At 40.0% G+C, this 18405-nt stretch overlaps 1 protein-coding gene across 2 annotated transcripts in view; it reads right to left on the bottom strand.

Annotated features, from left to right (window-relative positions):
- Positions 1–1852: 1852 nt before the first annotated feature.
- LOC106070444 (A disintegrin and metalloproteinase with thrombospondin motifs 19-like) overlaps positions 1853–18405 on the bottom strand; it is a 32562-nt gene continuing 16009 nt past the window's right edge. For both annotated transcript variants that reach the window (XM_056045166.1, XM_056045167.1), the window contains 8 exons: positions 16292–16341; positions 14492–14603; positions 12622–12783; positions 8222–8360; positions 6907–7020; positions 3983–4034; positions 3577–3732; positions 1853–2628 (listed from right to left, as the gene is read on the bottom strand). In XM_056045166.1, coding sequence (XP_055901141.1) covers positions 2174–2628; positions 3577–3732; positions 3983–4034; positions 6907–7020; positions 8222–8360; positions 12622–12783; positions 14492–14603; positions 16292–16341 — 1240 coding nt within the window. In that variant the 3' untranslated portion in view covers positions 1853–2173. The remainder of the gene's footprint in view (positions 2629–3576; positions 3733–3982; positions 4035–6906; positions 7021–8221; positions 8361–12621; positions 12784–14491; positions 14604–16291; positions 16342–18405) is intronic.

Here is an 18405-nt window from a genome sequence, read left to right as displayed (position 1 = left end):
TTAGCCGGACTCTTGTTTTCTGGACTCTTGTTAGCCGGACTCTTGTTCGCTGGACTCTTGTTAGCCGGACTCTTGTTCCCTGGACTCTTGTTACCTGGACTCTTGTTCCCTGGACTTTTGTTCCCTGGACTCTTGTTCGCTAAACTCTTGTTCCCTGGACTCTTGTTCGCTAAACTCTTGTTCCCTGGACTCTTGTTCCCTAGACTCTTGTTCCCTGGACTCTTGTTCCCTGCACTCTTGTTCCCTGGACTCTTGTTCCCTAGACTCTTGTTCCCTAGACTCTTGTTCCCTGGACTTTTGTTCCCTGGACTCTTGTTCGCTAAACTCTTGTTCCCTAGACTCTTGTTCCCTAGACTCTTGTTCGCTAAACTCTTGTTCCCTGGACTCTTGTTCCCTAGACTCTTGTTCCCTGGACTCTTGTTCCCTGGACTCTTGTTCCCTGGACTCTTGTTCCCTGGACTCTTGTTCCCTGGACTCTTGTTCGCTAAACTCTTGTTCCCTGGACTCTTGTTCCCTGGACTCTTGTTCGCTAAACTCTTGTTCCCTGGACTCTTGTTCCCTAGACTCTTGTTCATCTCGATGGTTATCAGTTTCCCGCTGCCATCCCCATGTCGTCCTGCAGGAGGTTTGCGCTGGGAAGTAGATTTTCTTAAACTCTGATGAAGGAACATCGGGAACTTGTGTAACGGGAACTTGTGTAACGTTTTGATTTTTTCCCTCTTCTTTCTGAGTGCTGTCACTAAAAAACTTCAACGGAATTTTAAAAATTCAAGCGTAAACAAAGAGCAGATAACTGTGATTAACCTTAAGTACGATATCAACCCCCCCCCCCCCCCCACCCAATATTTTCTATACTTTTTTAACAAGCAAAAATACTTTACTAAAAAAACAAACAAAAAAAAAAACGAAGCATATCTAATTAAAAACAAAAACGCGAAATCACTGTTACATCTTTTAATACTGTTGGGCTTACTTCCCATTTTATGTAAAAAAAAAAGACCTAACTTAACTACCACTAATTAATTAACTAATTAATTTTTTTTGTATGGATTTATGTGTTGTCATCGGCTACACAGCATTACATATCATTACATGTCATTACATGTCATTACAGCAAATCTCAACTTGATCCAAGATTGGAAAGTGGGAGAAACAAAATGTGCGATATCTTAACTAAGACAGACAGACAGACAGACAGACAGACGGACGGACGGACGGAGTGAGTTAACATAACCTTTGTCAAAATACAGATACACTTTTTGACAGACACTCGAGAACTCGGTAAAATCCATTTTTAGAAGCGACACTTCCAAACTTTTGAACAATCAGCAAAGAAGCGAGTCTCTAGGCTTGACTTTGCAGATGTTCAAGTACTGGATTGTAAAAGAAACTGAAACTGAAATGGTATAGAAGCCTTGTCAAAATATAGAGACAATGCAGGGTTGAATTTATGGCAGGGCAAAGCAGTATGGCTCCCCAAGGGTTCTCCTGTAAAAGAGGTCCTCAACATTTCAATACTATAAATATTTGATATGGAATATTTTGGGTTATGCTTGCCCTATGTGTAGCAAAATATGTAGGTCACAGCTGGGGCTGCTTAGCCATGGGAAATACTGCATTCCTCATTGATCTTCGGACTCTAAGACAAGCCTTATTATTATTTTATTTTGCCTTTTGGTACTTCGGCACGACTTAGGCCTTGTCGTGCCTTTAATCCCTCAAGGGTTACTCTCCCTTTATTGGTCACGTGCTAAAGGTTATTCAACGACGTAATTAAAAATAAGGTCCGTGTACTGCTCAAATAGTACAGATTTATATAATTTAATAGAAGAAACTAAAGAAAATTTGAAACTCTGAAATAATTTTAAGTTTATTGATACATGCAGGGACCTTCACAAAAACTTTTCACTTATGGGAAATCAGAAACTGACATTTTGCAACAAATATTCGTCATATAAATATTATGAATATACAAATGTTTCCAAAATAGCAGAAATTTCTAATGATGTTAATAAATTAATGTATATGGTAGGCTATGATAGGTAAGACAAGTTATTATTTACATAGATGTGTACCAAAAATAAAACGAAAATATATATATAATAAGCGTATAAATGCTAAAACACAATATTGTGGATATAATGCAGGTCACAAACAAAAATAAAAACAGACGTCAGAGAAAGCTATTTACATAACTGTTAACAATGCTAGACAGTGCGGAAACAATGGCCGTATAAAACATGAGGTGATATGTATCAAATGTCCTCTCAGAACAGGAGACAGAAGACCTGGAGAATTTAATCGTTGTGATCTGAGATCTGGTTTCCAGTTGCACTCTAGGTGTCAACGGCGCTTGACTATCAGCAACTTTCTCTGTAGATCTGGCCGTGAAGCTGGGCTTAGGTGTGGATGCAGGTCCAGTTTGATTCATGGCTTGTGGAAAACCTGCTGGCATTTTAGTGACTTCCGCGGATGGATAGGATGGTCTTGCAGTGAAATCCGTCCCCTTGACAGTGCTCCTTGTATCCTGAGTGATCACCACTGAAGCGCAGGTCTCACAACATTCCGATGGGTTAAATTTGCAGTACTGTGGCTTGCAGTCCTTTATCCTGTCACCGTATTCACATCCTGAGAAATACAAAGCACCGGTTTGATAAAAACTCAAAATGTAGAGTCAAAGTTTTGACACTAAGTGAATAAAACCAACTAGCCGACCCACGGCGTAGCATGAGCCGCTATTTGCAGAGGCGAATGCAACCTATGCGATCGCAGTGGGCCCCTCATTTTCATAGGACCCGCTTTAATTCTAGGTGTAAATTATTAAATGAAACCATTTTTTTTAACTTATATAACAGATTTCTAATGGTCTCATGATTTACCAGGAGCTCCTGGAAATATTCTGAAACTGCAAAATATATGAAAAAGTCATGGAAATCTCCGGAAATTATTAAAAATCTTTTGAAAACTCAAAATAATCTCATGAAATATATAGACATTTTGGGGTGTCATTCAAAATGGAAAACGCCAATCCTACGCGCGATAAAAAAAAGGCAGCAGTACCCGTAATTGTGAAATCTGGTGAAAGAAGTTTCTCGCGCCTCAAACTAATGAAGAATTACTTGAGGTCAACAATTGTCGAAGATAGATTGAAACATTTGGTAATTCTTGCTATTTAGCGTGATTTATGTAGGAAACAGAATTAGACTGAAACATTTGGTAATTCTTGCTATTTAGCGTGATCTATGTAGGAAACAGAATTTTTGTGATATACTGTATGACTTCGATACACGAAAGGCTCGTAAAGTAATTCTGTACGTAGTAAAGAATGAATAAAATGCAAAGACAAATTTATTTTATAATACAAACTCCTAATTTTCACTTATTATCCGTATCCTTACCCAAAACTGACCCGCGAAATTCGTTTCGCTAAGGGCTCCACAATGGTTAAGTCCGGCCCTGCTATTTAGTTATTTTCATTTGCAACATCTAAATGACAACAGGTAATTTCATATGTAACAGCTAAACATGAGCAGATCATTTCAAGTAGCGCTACATAAAAAAGGCTATAATTTATACCTGGCACGGGCCTGTAGCGCATCTGACAAGACTTGCAGCATAGATCCCTGACGATGCTGGTGTTCATGTAACAGTACAAGATGATGTAGCTGACCAACTGCTCACAGTTCCTGTTGTGCGCAACAATGTCTGTGACATCTCCAAACAAGCAATTCTCTGGATGAAATCAAGTAGATTAGAGAGTATGTAGGAGCTAAATGATTTTTGTAATGATACAAAGCTTGTATCAACTCATTTATGTCTAGCTAGCTTAAGCTTCAGTATCTTTGGCAATATTTTAAAGAAAATCTTTAAAAATAAAAAGAAGACAAGGAATGTGTAGATAACTTAGAGAAACCCAAAGTAACTGAGGAAGATTTTGTTTTTGAGCGATATAACACTTAAATAATTCAATAATGTATTTCACCTGGTAAGTCTAGGCCTCTCTCATCTTCGACACACTGCCCGAAGGAACAAATCTAGAAATATTCAAATAAGCAGTTACTCGTTATGGCTAGAAGAAATGACGTACAAAAGAAAAGTCTTAATAATTTGGAACAGAGCAACACAGAATGGAAAACCATAAGAGTTTGGATGAAAAAATTGTCTCCCCTTAACCCCAATTATTTCCCGCGTGTTTACCCTGTTACAAGCCATGTGTTAGAATCTTGGCTTTAATGAGAAAACATCCAATCTCTGTGTCAGCGTAACAATGATAGAAATAGTATAACATGTCTGTCCTTACTTGAGGTAGAATCCTTATTTCAATAAGGGGACATTACTCATATTTTTTTTATCAGACGGTAGTATTACCAGACTGGAATATATTGTTACGATTCTCTATAACCCTTTGACAAAACAATGTGGCTAATTCAAGAACCAGACAACTTGGGCTCTAATATAACGAGACATTTTAATGAGTGTAATAAATAATGAAGAGAGAACAATTAAATACTTTACAAATGGGCAGAAGTCAATGTCTGAATAGAACAGCTATACATGACTTGTTCCTCCCTCAGTCCGCCAGACTTGACCCAACCTTGTTTTTATGAAACAACACATAGGTCATAGCCAGATAACACCAAACACCGTTGACCTACACGGAGTATGTTTACATCCGTCCCTTTTTAAGTACACAGGCCTGTGTCGCATGAGTCGGCTGATTACACAGAGGCTACACTGACCAGCATCACAGTCCAGTTACAACAATATTATGATGGGAAAGGATTTACTCCTAGCTTAACCACAATGGGACGGCCCATTTCCAATCTCAGGTTTGCAGATGATAAAAATCTCATTGGAGAAAGCACAGACCATGTAAAAGATTTTATTTCAAAACTGGATGATGCAGCCAGAACAGATGACAAAGAAATCAATCATGAAAAAATAAAAAAAAATGCTAGCATGTGGCGCGAGATGTTGCATACAATTGAATGGTCAAACATTAAAGAAAATGACTCATTTAAATACTTATATTGACCTCCTTCAGTCGTAGAGCGACTATGGTTCATCTCGAACACTTTTTTTCAAATGGCTGTGGAGCCCTATTTTGGAGAGACACTCCCGTCCACACATATTGCAGGTTAAGGTGGTTTTCGCTTTGGCGGTAGAGGAGCTGGCCATTTTTTTCTTGTGGCACGCTTTTCTTCCAGAGCACAGATGCCCATGTTTTCTCGCTGTCTATAGCTTTCTTGGTCACCGTCTCTCTCCAACTAGTGCGGTCTAAGGCTATGTCTTCCCAATGGTCAGTATCAATGTTCAACGATTTTAAATCCCGCTTTATCACATCCACGTAACGGAGGTGGGGGCGACCAGTTTTTCTTGAGCAAGAAGCAAGTTGCCCGTACAGAATGATTTTCGGGATACGATTGTCCTCCATCCGGCGAACATGTCCGAGCCAGCGCAGGCGGCGTTGCCTGAGGACTGTAAAGATGCTGGGAAGGCCCATTCTCGCGAGGATCTCGGTATTACACGCTCTTTCTTTCCATGTTATTTTGAAGATCCTTTGAAGGCAGCGCAAGTGGAATAAGTTTAGTTTTCCCTCTTGCTTTGTGTAGGTAGTCCACGACTCTTCTAGAGATAGGTCACCTTGAATTGTAGATCCAAGGTAGCAGAACTCGTTTACGGCATCTAGCTTGTTGTCGTCAATGAGGATGGATGGTGATGCTGCAGCAGGTGGTCCCATAACATTAGTTTTCTTTGTGCTAATGGTTAGACCATACTCTTTGCAAGCCTTAGAGACGCGGGGCATTAGTGACTGAAGCTCCTCTTGTAAGTGTGCCACTACCGCTGCGTCGTCCGCAAAAGAGCATATCTCTTACTAGGGTGGTTCTGATTTAGTTTTGGCTCCCTCAGTCTAGCAATATTTAGAAGTCTGCCATCAAATCGGGAATGAAGATATTTGTTTTCGGTGGATTTGTCGAACGCATGGTGGATTAGCATTGAAAAGAGTGCTCCAAAGAGGTTTGGGGGCCAGGGCAGCTCCTTGTTTGACTCCGCTGTTTATACTGAAACTTTCGCAGCAGTCGCCGTTGAGCTGCACAGCACCCATTATAAACACTTAGGGTCAAACATAACAAGAGATGGAGGAACAATATAAAAGAGACGAAAACACGTTAAAGCTTGGCATCCGCTGTCGTGAACAAACTGTGGGACATCTGGAAGAGCAACATCAGCATCCAAGTAAAATTAAAGCTGTATTCTTCGTTAGTAGTCTCTGTACTCCTATATGGCTGTGAAAGTTGGACACTGAACACTGAGGCTGATAGAAGAATCCCAAGCTTTTGAGAGTACACGCTACAGAAATATGCTGGGTATCAGATACCAGGATACCTGGAAAATAAAACCAAGTTTCTATTCTTGCAGTTAACACTGTGGCTGGCAAGAAGGAAGAACTCCGTAATACTGTGAAGAGACAAAGGCTGAGCCGGTTTAGTCATATTGTAGAACGAGTTGCGTAGATAGCGATTTTGGGGCCCGGGGGCTTGACTAAATTAGGGGCCCCCTGCATTTTTAAATTCGACATCATGACACGAGATTTAGGCTTAATATTTAATGTAAAAAAATAATTATTTCAGACACTCATAGGTGGACCCACGCAAATGGTGGTCAGTGGGTAGTTTCAAATTTGGATCCCCCCTCCTCCACCCTAGCTACGCCACTGTGCAAGACGTACCTCACTATCAAAATTCAATTTGCGTTGACGCGTTCCCCGCACGCGTGTCGGACACTTTCACTGCCCACCTCTCCCCCCCCCCACCCCAAAAACAAAAAGGTTACCACTGAGGTACGAAAGCCAGCAAGAGAAAGAGGAAGTAAAAATGATCTATTACGTCAACACTTGATTGTAACCTTTTTATTGCCGCAGGGGGTGCCTCTTAACGCCATCTGTGAAGCCCGACAGAAAGAACGGTTCGTGCTCTGGCCGCACCACAACTTCCTGCAGATATCCTGTGGCTTTAATTGCTGTGGAAAAAGCCCAATATTGCATTGACACAGTGCTGACATCATATATAATTAATTTCTTTAAGAAACAGAGCAGACATTTAAAAAAAAATATTTTAAATTTCTAATTGAATTTAGGAAAAAAAAAAAGGGAAAAAGACCTGAATTCGAACTCATGGCTCAGTCCTCCTCAAGCCGACATGCTAGCCACTTTGCTAGTGAGGTGCTTATGAAAACGGGCGACTGTATAATTACCTATTATTTGTTTAAAATGTACTTTCAATCGGCGAGCTTTAAGGGAAATTAATTCGCGACGTCAGTCAAGTACAAATTTTTGCCCTTGTTCGAGTTACGAAACAAATAATTAATTACCAATAGTAAATTAGCTAATTGAATAATTTTTTTGAAATGATTCTTGTGATGTCAAATAAAAGAAATAATTGTGCCAAATTTCAGCTTGATCCCAGATAGGGTGTCTGAGAAATAGCGTGTACTAATTTTTTACTAGACAGACAGGCTTATTCTCTGTTGGTGTCCGCTGTTCAGAAAGAAAAGTCAATCTCATTTTAAATAAATATTTGTTAGTTGTTAAACGGGTGGAGGGAGCCTGAATAGTAAATGCGTTCATTTTCAATCTGCAGTTGGTGGGCTTTGTGCTATTCCATTATTTATAGCAGTAAAAGAGGAGATAAGTGATAGTCCCATGTTGTGAGCCCGTTTCAATTCATTTCAAAAGCATTTCAAGAGCTGGGGACCAATACTGCCACGTCCATTCCCTAGTCATCTTCGTTCTTCGCCCCTGCATCACCGCCCCTTTCCATTACCAATTTCTCTCTACCAAGTATAAAGGGAACTAATTCAAATTATACCACCAAATAAGTCAAATATAATTTCTTTCCCTTATTCAACATCAAACATGATTCATTTCATTCTCTAGTCCAAGATACCAAACAAAATAGATGATTACCAATAATTTGTAAACTAACTGGTTTTCTTTTATTGATTCTTTTGTTGTCATGTAAAAGGTTTAATTTTTCTAAATTTCAGCTTGATCCGAGATTGGGTGTGGGTGAAATAACCTGTACAGGCTTTTTACCAGACAGAAAGATTGTGTTAATGTAGCCATTGTAATAAGTTAACTATCAGCATATTTGTGTTAATTTTTTTTTTGCTTAGACAGACAGATAGACAGACAGACAGACAGATAGATAGTCTCACTAACTCTACAATAGTAAGAATCGTTCCCTTCTATCCTCCGACACTGTTCGTCTGCTGACAACTCAAGACCTGGCAGCGTGTCATTGACAATAGGTACGCTGTCTGACACTTTGAGAGCTTTCGTAAGACACTCGACTCCTTCTCTAAAATATGAAATTTGGCAAAACAACAGTCGACATTAGGCTCAAACTAATCAGGCCCTTATGGTATAAGTTTTAATGGACCTTAAATAGTACTACACTCGTTTTTGAGTCAATGATGTAAGTCTTCGGCAATAGTTAGCCTAAAGTTCTAACGTTCCTGCAGTTTTGTTTTAAAATAACCCCGGGCATGCTACCCTGCCTCATAGTGGCGCCCGGGTGGAAACGATCGTAGTAGGAAACGATTAGGCTAAAGGGTAGCAAAACAAGACTCCCGTGGGGGGTGCCTAAAGGGGTGCGAGAGCATCCTCATTGCACTGTGCGGAGTTGTAAAAAAGCTCCCACAACATTGTCACAATCCGGGCGCCGTTCCTCAAGGGGCCTTTCCATAAATGGCGTGTCCAGCACGGTTAGCCTGGTATAGAAAAGGAAAATGGCAGGGATCCCTGTGCACGCGGTCTCTGGCCGCGAATCTGACACCCCGCCAGACAGAACAGTGTACACTGTTCTCATTCAGGCCGGTGAAAGGGAGCTCTTGTTCACTTTTGCTGGGCTGGAGTTCCAAGAGCCGAAGGCTCAACTCTACCTGACAGTTTCAAGAAGAAGTTTTAAAATAGTGTAAATCAAGCCAATTCTGGAACGTCAAAGTCTGTCACAGTCCGTACATGTAAATGCATTTGTTTTAAGGCTAACTGATCGGGAAGCTTTTTTAAAAAATATACTTTCGCTTCGTTTCTTTTATGTCACATTATTTTTTTAAGGTGTTTAATGTTAAAGAAAGTGACGTTCTCCTTTCAGGCCTTTTCGGTCTATGGGGCAGATGATGTTAAGGTCAACGGTTAATGAGCAGGGTGTCATGTGGCCAACCGTCTTTACTTTCCCCCCACTAAAGTCAGGTACCCATTAGAGACGGATAGACTCAGGGGAGCCCTAAAGATTCCAGAAATTAAAAATCGTAGTCTTCACCGAGATTCAAACCCAGCAACCCAAGGTTAGGAGGCCAAGCGCTTAACCACTCAGCCACCGCGGCCCTTAATACACGCAGGATGCAATGGAAAAAAAGATACTCATGGTCAAAAGCATCAGAGAGTCTTTGAAATATTTCGAGCTAAACAGTCGATGAATACTTAGAAGATTGTATGTAGGACTATTTCATGTAGGACTATTTCATGTAGGACTATTTCATGTAGGTCTATTTCATGTAGGACTATTTCATGTAGGACTATTTCATGTAGGACTATTTCATGTAGGACTATTTCATGTAGGACTATTTCATATATGACTATTTCATGTAGGACTATTTCACGTAGGACTATTTCATGTAGGACTATTTCACTTAGGACTATTTCATGTAGGACTATTTCCTGTAGGACTATTTCATGTAGGACTATTTCATGTAGGACTATTTCCTAAGGCGTAAACTCCAAAAACCCCTGGGAGCGGGGTTTAAACTCAAAACCTCTTTTGCTGTGCCAGGGCAAGTGATAGTTTAGTATTAAAATCTCACCTAAAATAAACAAAATCAAAGCAAAATATCAGTCACTAAATTCCAATTTCATTTCGGGGGGGGGGGGTGTTGAACCCCAAAATAAAACATAACATAACATAGCCTGAGACCGAATGAACGGGCGTAGCCGGTGGGTAATGCTAGTCCATGTATTGGTTAAGGTTTGAGACGAGAGACAGAGAGATTTTGTTCGTTGTAGCTTGAGTTGAATGTCGTCTCATAAACTGTTCAGGGTCTCGTATTCTAGTTCAGTTTCGACATACATCTAAATTCAAATGGGAAGGCTGCATCGATTCTGAGAACGTTTGTCGACGTTTTAATGAAGTTACACGTGAAATGCTGCAGCAGTTATAGAGCGGCAAGCTATCTGGAACTGTAACACAACTACCACATCTACCCACAACTCGTCTGCAGACACACCCATGTAGACAATGTTTCATGTACACACCATTACTGACTCACTTTCACGGAACACATTTACTGACAAACTTTCACGGAACACATTTGCTGACACACTTTTAAGGGCACACATTTACTGACACACTTTTAAGGACACACATTTACTGACACACTTTAATGACACATATTTACTATCATATTTTTAAGGACACACATTTACTGACACACTTTAATGACACATATTTACTATCATATTTTTAAGGACACACATTTACTGACAAACTTTCACGGAACACATTTGCTGACACACTTTTAAGGGCACACATTTACTGACACACTTTTAAGGACACACATTTACTGACACACTTTAATGACACATATTTACTATCATACTTTTAAGGACACACATTTACTGACAAACTTTCACGGAACACATTTGCTGACACATTTTTAAGGGCACACATTTACTGACACACTTTTAAGGACACACATTTACTGACACACTTTTAAGGACACACATTTACTGACACACTATTAAGGACACACATTTACTGACACACTTTAATGACACATATTTACTATCATATTTTTAAGGACACACATTTACTGACACACTTTTAAGGACACACATTTACTGACACACTTTAATGACACATATTTACTATCATATTTTTAAGGACACACATTTACTGACACACTTTAATGACACATATTTACACACATTTACTATCATACTTTTAAGGACACGGCTTTACTGACAAACATTTAAGGACACATATTTACGGACACACTTTAACTGACACACTTACATTTTCATGGACACAACTTACACACTTTCGCTGACACAATTTGACTGACAGCCTTTTAGTGCCCTACATTTACTGACTAAATTTAAGGCATTGATGCCCAAATTAATTCGATCTCCGAGCCGTTTTAATTTCCGACACTTAACGAAAACGAAAAAGGTGCAGAATGAAATGAAATTGATCTGAAACTATTTGATTAGAAGGCTTGGATCTAGTATTTACATTAGGTAAAGAGGATATTTATCTTCTTTTTTTTGAGGCTTCATAAAAGTGCTTCATTTCTCTACTTACAATATGTGCAACATTGTAGCTGGCTTTAGTACCGACAGATTTTCTTGTCTGTTTTTTTTGGTAAATATAGGGATCGATCCTCCCATCTCTAGGCGTAGTTTAACAATCTTTTATTCGGGGCTCAAACCAAGAAATTCGTCAAATTTGCTACATAATTTATAATTTTATTTCGTTAGGCGGAGAGTGCGAGGGACCGAGCTTGGGCGGGATGTGTGAGGGAACTGTGGGAGCGAGTGTGGGCGGGATGTATGAGGGAACTGTGGGAGGGAGTGTGGGCGGGTTGTGTGAGGGAACTGTGGGAGCGAGTGTGGGCGGGATGTGTGAGGGAACTGTGGGAGCGAGTGTGGGCGGGATGTATGAGGGAACTGTGGGAGCGAGTGTGGGCGGGATGTGTGAGGGAACTGTGGGAGCGAGTGTGGGCGGGATGTGTGAGGGAACTGTGGGAGCGAGTGTGGGCGGGATGTATGAGGGAACTGTGGGAGCGAGTGTGGGCGGGATGTGTGAGGGAACTGTGGGAGCGAGTGTGGGCGGGATGTGTGAGGGAACTGTGGGAGTGAGTGTGAGCGGGATGTGTGAGGGAACTGTGGGAGCGAGTGTGGGCGGGGTGTGTGAGGGAACTGTGGGAGCGAGTGTGGGCGGGATGTATGAGGGAATTGTGGGAGGGAATGTGGGCGGGTTGTGTGAGGGAATTGTGGGAGCGAGTGTGGGCGGGTTGTGTGAGGGAACTGTGGGAGGGAGTGTGGGCGGGTTGTGTGAGGGAACTGTGGGAGCGAGTGTGGGCGGGATGTGTGAGGGAACTGTGGGAGTGAGTGTGGGCGGGATGTGTGAGGGAACTGTGGGAGCGAGTGTGGGCGGGATGTGTGAGGGAACTGCGGGAGCGAGTTTGGGCGGGGTGTGTGAGGGAATTGTGGGAGCGAGTGTGGGCGGGATGTGTGAGGGAATAGTGGGAGCGAGTGTGGGCGGGATGTGTGAGGGAATAGTGGGGGAGCGAGTGTGGGCGGGATGTGTGAGGGAATAGTGGGAGCGAGTGTGGGCGGGATGTGTGAGGGAATAGTGGGAGCGAGTGTGGGCGGGATGTGTGAGGGAATAGTGGGGGAGCGAGTGTGGGCGGGATGTGTGAGGGAATTGTGGGAGCGAGTGTGGGCGCGATGTATCAGGGAATTGTGGGAGGGAGTGTGGGCGGGTTGTGTGAGGGAATTGTGGGAGCGAGTGTGGTAGAGATTTGGAGGAACAAGAGAACTGTCTACGACACTGAACTCACTGTGAACGAAGAACGTTTTGAATATAATATTCAATGCTCTCTGAACTGCAGCTTGAAAAGTTATATTGGTTCATGTCGTTTGATAAGGTGTAGCTGACCGCCATGATATAGCCATCGTCCGAGCTGCAATCATTGCCATCTCCGTCGTGTTTAGCGGACAGGCTGTAGGAATTAATAGAATTAAGTACATGAAAAAAAAGAATTTAAGGTTAGAGAAAGGTCACTAGCGGTTCTGGAATTTTTGAGTGGGAGTTTTTTTTTTTTTTACGGGCAACTCGAGTCTGGCTCAAGAAAAACTTTTTCTACCCACCCTCGTTACGTGGATGTAAAAAACCGGGACCGCAAGACAGTGACCATTCATATGACCGTTGGGAAGACATGGCCCGGGACCTCAAGACAGTGACCATTCATATGACCGTTGGGAAGACATGGCCCGGGACCTCAAGAAAGTGACCATTCATATGACCGTTGGGAAGACATGGCCCGGGACCTCAAGACAGTGACCATTCATATAACCTTTGGGAGGACATGGCCCAGGACCTCAAGACAGTGACCATTCATATGACCTTTGGGAAGACATGGCCCGGGACCTCAAGACAGTGACCATTCATATGACCGTTGGGAAGACATGGCCCGGGACCTCAAGACAGTGACTATTCATATGACCGTTGGGAAGACATGACCCGGGACCTCAAGACAGTGACCATTCATATGACCGTTGGGAAGACATGGCCCGGGACCGCAAGACAGTGACCATTCATATGACCGTTGGGAAGACATGGCCCGGGACCTCAAGACAGTGACCATTCATATGACCGTTGGGAAGACATGGCCCGGGACCTCAAGACAGTGACCATTCATATGACCGTTGGAAAGACATAGCCCTAGACCGCACTAGATGGAGAGAGACAGTGATCAAGAAAGCTATGGACACTGAAAAAGCACTGGCCTCAGCTCTGGAAGTAAAGCGTACCATACGAAATGGCCGGCTCGTCTACCACCAAAGCGAAAGCCACCTTAACCAACGATATATGTGGATGGGAGTGTCTCTCCAAAAATAGAAATAAAAGCGTATCTAAGGGAATTAAACGCTAATTACTGTCATTTATTTGAAAATTACAGGGTTTAGCTCCCTGTACTATATAAAACAAAATTAATTAATTAGTCTTAAAGGATCAACAAATTGGTTAATTTTTGGATTGATTCGTGTTTTGTCATGAATAATTATGCAAAATTTTAACTTGATCCGAGAATAGGGAGTCTAACAATATGAAAAGTGTCAAGACGTAATAAGGGAACTAATTCCATTTATAAATTCACATCTCTCAGTAAGTAGAATTTATTCCCCTTATTTCGATATCAAACAAAATAATTAATCACCAACAATTAACTGACTGGTTAATTTTTTTTTTGGATTGATTTAGGCTTTGAAAAAAAAAAGAATGCAGCTTTCAGTTCAACATTTTATTTCAATAATATTTGGTGGGGCTTAGAAAGGCGCTAATATGTAACCATGACAGGTCTTAGGCCACTGCAACCTATGCGGTCACAAGGGGTCCCGCACTTTCATGGGCCCCGCGCTAATTCTACGTATACATTATTACATTAAACCATTATAACAGATATAATAACCAGGTTTCTGCTGCCTCCTGAAAATCTCCTGAAATTGCAAAATATACGAAAAAAAAAAAAAAAAAAGGAAATATCCTGAATATATTAAATATCTGAAATGTCATTGAAATCTCCTGAAAAATAGACCAAGACTGTTCCTAATTATTTCCCTTAGCATGAGATATATTACTGTAAAGACGGCTCTTCTTCTATTTCGGAAGTCACAAAATAGCCTATAGTTCTGTTGGGTCAGACTCACCTGTGACCAAATTCGTGAGCTGCAACTATAACCGTCATGTAGCCGAATCTCTCCTCAATCACTGAAGAGCTGGTACCATCCTGGCGACACACGACACCAATGTTGGCTATCCCTAAAAAAATATGTGAAAAAATGTATTGGGTTTGAGTTCGAGTCCCTCTGCACACCACGAAATTTTTACACAGTTTTCTCTTGTCTGTCTGGTAAAAATCAAGTAGTAGTAACGTTCCCCCTTTCAGACCTTGTGGTCTATAGGGCAGATGATGTAAAGGTCAAGCAATACATTAATTATTCCACTGCCCATGCTCGGATCATGCTGAAACTTTGCATGGGACTTAATCAATGTCCCTAACAACACATTGATCAATATAACATTTGAAAAATTAATTTTATCAATTAGTCTTAACTCTTAACTCTCCGTAATTATTTACCACATTCTGGTGGAATCAACGCTGGTATCGTCAGTTAGGAGAGAAAGAGTTAATTAATTAATTTTGTTTATATAGAGACAGTACTATCTAAGAGGACATACACCTTTTGTTGAGATTTAGCTCACATAAAAATGAGAAAGTAACAATAGATAACTGTTAAAACTCCTATTTCCATAAGCACTTTTCTAGCGCAGTAGCTAGCGTGTCGACCCGAGATCAATAGTTATAGAAGGCCTCAACACTGACCTGCAACGTCACAAGCTGTGGTTGTCACGACACAGGTCTGTACGACGTGGCAAGGAGCTACCGGTCTAAACTGCCCTGAGGCTGTGACGTTGCAGGTCAGAGTTGAGGCCTTCCATATCTAATGGTCTCAGTCGACCTTCCATCATAGAGATTTGAGCTCTCGGGTTCGAAGTGAATTCAACGTTTTAAAATTGACTTTTACAAGAAAGCGATAGGACCATTGCCCATTAAGCATTGTTGAAACTGCGCTATACAATTGGTAAAGTAATTCCACTCTCACACAGATCTATAATTCTTATACTAGATATATTAAAAGCAATACTAAGCATGTGCGAATGAAAATATTTGTACCAAGTTTGTTTTTTTTAATCGCAATTTTATGCTTTTAGCCAGTGGCGTACCTAGAGTGGGGGGAGGAGGGGGAGAATTTTAAAATCCCCCAGGGCCCCTACTTGAGGGGGGCCCCCAAATGAGTGTTTTTCACATTAAATATTAAATATTACCAAAATGCAGGGTCCCCCAAAGAGGTCAATCCCCCGCCCCCCACCGTGCCCCCAAATAGTGGAAAATGTGTAGCTATGCCCCTGCATTTAGCATGTTCACTGCGTTATGGTCCAATCACTGGTGTGTATCAGTTGGAGGGGCGGGGAAAAAAAGGGGGGGGGTATCTGGGAGACTATTTCCGTGATGCCCTTTTAAACAAAATGTCAACATAGATTGTAGAATAAACCTGTAATTGTAAGTGGTAAAGCGCTTGGTTTCCAGAACGGGGGGTCCCGGTTCGAATCCTTGTAAAGACTGGAATTTTTAATTTCGGGATCTCTGGCCACCTCTGAGTCCACCGAGCTCTAATGGCTACCTGGCATTAGTTGGGGAAAAGTAAAAGTGGTTGGTCATTGTGCTGGCCACTTGACACCCTCGTTAACCGTGGGCCACAGAATCAGATGACCTTTACATCATCTGCCCTTTTGAAAACAAGGTCTGAAAGAGCTGCTTTACTTACTCTATAAAAAATATTAAATTAAAAAGAGAAAATATAAAACTACAGATTCAAAAGGTCATTGTAGATTGTAAAAAATAAAATAAAAAAAATAACATTTAAAAAAAAACAACACTACTGTACCCGCTACTTTGTAATTTGGCTGTCCGTCGCTTAGAGAAAACAAATCATAGCTGTAAGTAAAATCAAGAAGCTTCATGTTAGTCTATAAGAAAACTGAAAAATGTTATTAAATATTTTTTTAACTTGGCAAAGGATTAACCAATATTTAAGTAGTTTACACCGAGGCAAGGATTAACCAATGTTTAAGTAGTTTACATCTAGGCAAGGATTAACCAATATTTAAATAGTTTACATCGAGGTAAGGATTAGTCAATATTTAAGTAGTTTACATCTAGGCAAGGATTAACCAATATTTAAGTAGTTTACATCTAGGCAAGGATTAACCAATATTTAAGTAGTTTACATCTAGGCAAGGATTAACCAATATTTAAGTAGTTTACATCTAGGCAAGGATTAACCAATATTTAAGTAGTTTACATCTAGGCAAGGATTAATCAATATTTAAGTAGTTTACATCTAGGCAAGGATTAACCAATATTTAAGTAGTTTACATCTAGGCAAGGATTAACCAATATTTAAGTAGTTTACATCAAGGCAAGGATTAATCAATATTTAAGTAGTTTACATCTAGGTAAGGATTAACCAATATTTAAGTAGTTTACATCTAGGCAAGGATTAACCAATATTTAAGTAGTTTACATCGAGGCAAGGATTAACCAATATTTAAGTAGTTTACATCGAGGCAAGGATTAACCAATATTTAAGTAGTTTACATCTAGGCAAGGATTAATCAATATTTAAGTAGTTTACATCTAGGCAAGGATTAACCAATATTTAAGTAGTTTACATCTAGGCAAGGATTAACCAATATTTAAGTAGTTTACATCTAGGCAAGGATTAATCAATATTTAAGTAGTTTACATCTAGGCAAGGATTAACCAATATTTAAGTAGTTTACATCGAGGCAAGGATTAACCAATATTTAAGTAGTTTACATCGAGGCAAGGATTAATCAATATTTAAGTAGTTTACATCTAGGTAAGGATTAATCAATATTTAAGTAGTTTACATCTAGGCAAGGATTAACCAATATTTAAGTAGTTTACATCTAGGCAAGGATTAACCAATATTTAAGTAGTTTACATCGAGGTAAGGATTAACCAATATTTAAGTAGTTTACATCTAGGCAAGGATTAACCAATATTTAAGTAGTTTACATCTAGGCAAGGATTAACCAATATTTAAGTAGTTTACATCTAGGCAAGGATTAACCAATATTTAAGTAGTTTACATCTAGGCAAGGATTAATCAATATTTAAGTAGTTTACATCTAGGCAAGGATTAACCAATATTTAAGTAGTTTACATCGAGGTAAGGATTAATCAATATTTAAGTAGTTTACATCTAGGCAAGGATTAACCAATATTTAAGTAGTTTACATCGAGGCAAGGATTAACCAATATTTAAGTAGTTTACATCGAGGCAAGGATTAACCAATATTTAAGTAGTTTACATCGAGGCAAGGATTAACCAATATTTAAGTAGTTTACATCTAGGCAAGGATTAACCAATATTTAAGTAGTTTACATCTAGGCAAGGATTAATCAATATTTAAGTAGTTTACATCTAGGCAAGGATTAACCAATATTTAAGTAGTTTACATCGAGGCAAGGATTAACCAATATTTAAGTAGTTTACATCGAGGCAAGGATTAATCAATATTTAAGTAGTTTACATCGAGGTAAGGATTAATCAATATTTAAGTAGTTTACATCTAGGCAAGGATTAACCAATATTTAAGTAGTTTACATCTAGGCAAGGATTAACCAATATTTAAGTAGTTTACATCGAGGTAAGGATTAACCAATATTTAAGTAGTTTACATCTAGGCAAGGATTAACCAATATTTAAGTAGTTTACATCTAGGCAAGGATTAACCAATATTTAAGTAGTTTACATCTAGGCAAGGATTAACCAATATTTAAGTAGTTTACATCTAGGCAAGGATTAATCAATATTTAAGTAGTTTACATCTAGGCAAGGATTAACCAATATTTAAGTAGTTTACATCGAGGTTAGGATTAATCAATATTTAAGTAGTTTACATCTAGGCAAGGATTAACCAATATTTAAGTAGTTTACATCGAGGCAAGGATTAACCAATATTTAAGTAG

Source organism: Biomphalaria glabrata, chromosome 10 (assembly GCF_947242115.1).
Source record: "Biomphalaria glabrata chromosome 10, xgBioGlab47.1, whole genome shotgun sequence".
In the NCBI taxonomy this organism is placed as follows: Eukaryota; Metazoa; Mollusca; class Gastropoda; family Planorbidae; genus Biomphalaria; species Biomphalaria glabrata.
This window is presented reverse-complemented; position numbering and strand designations above follow the sequence as displayed.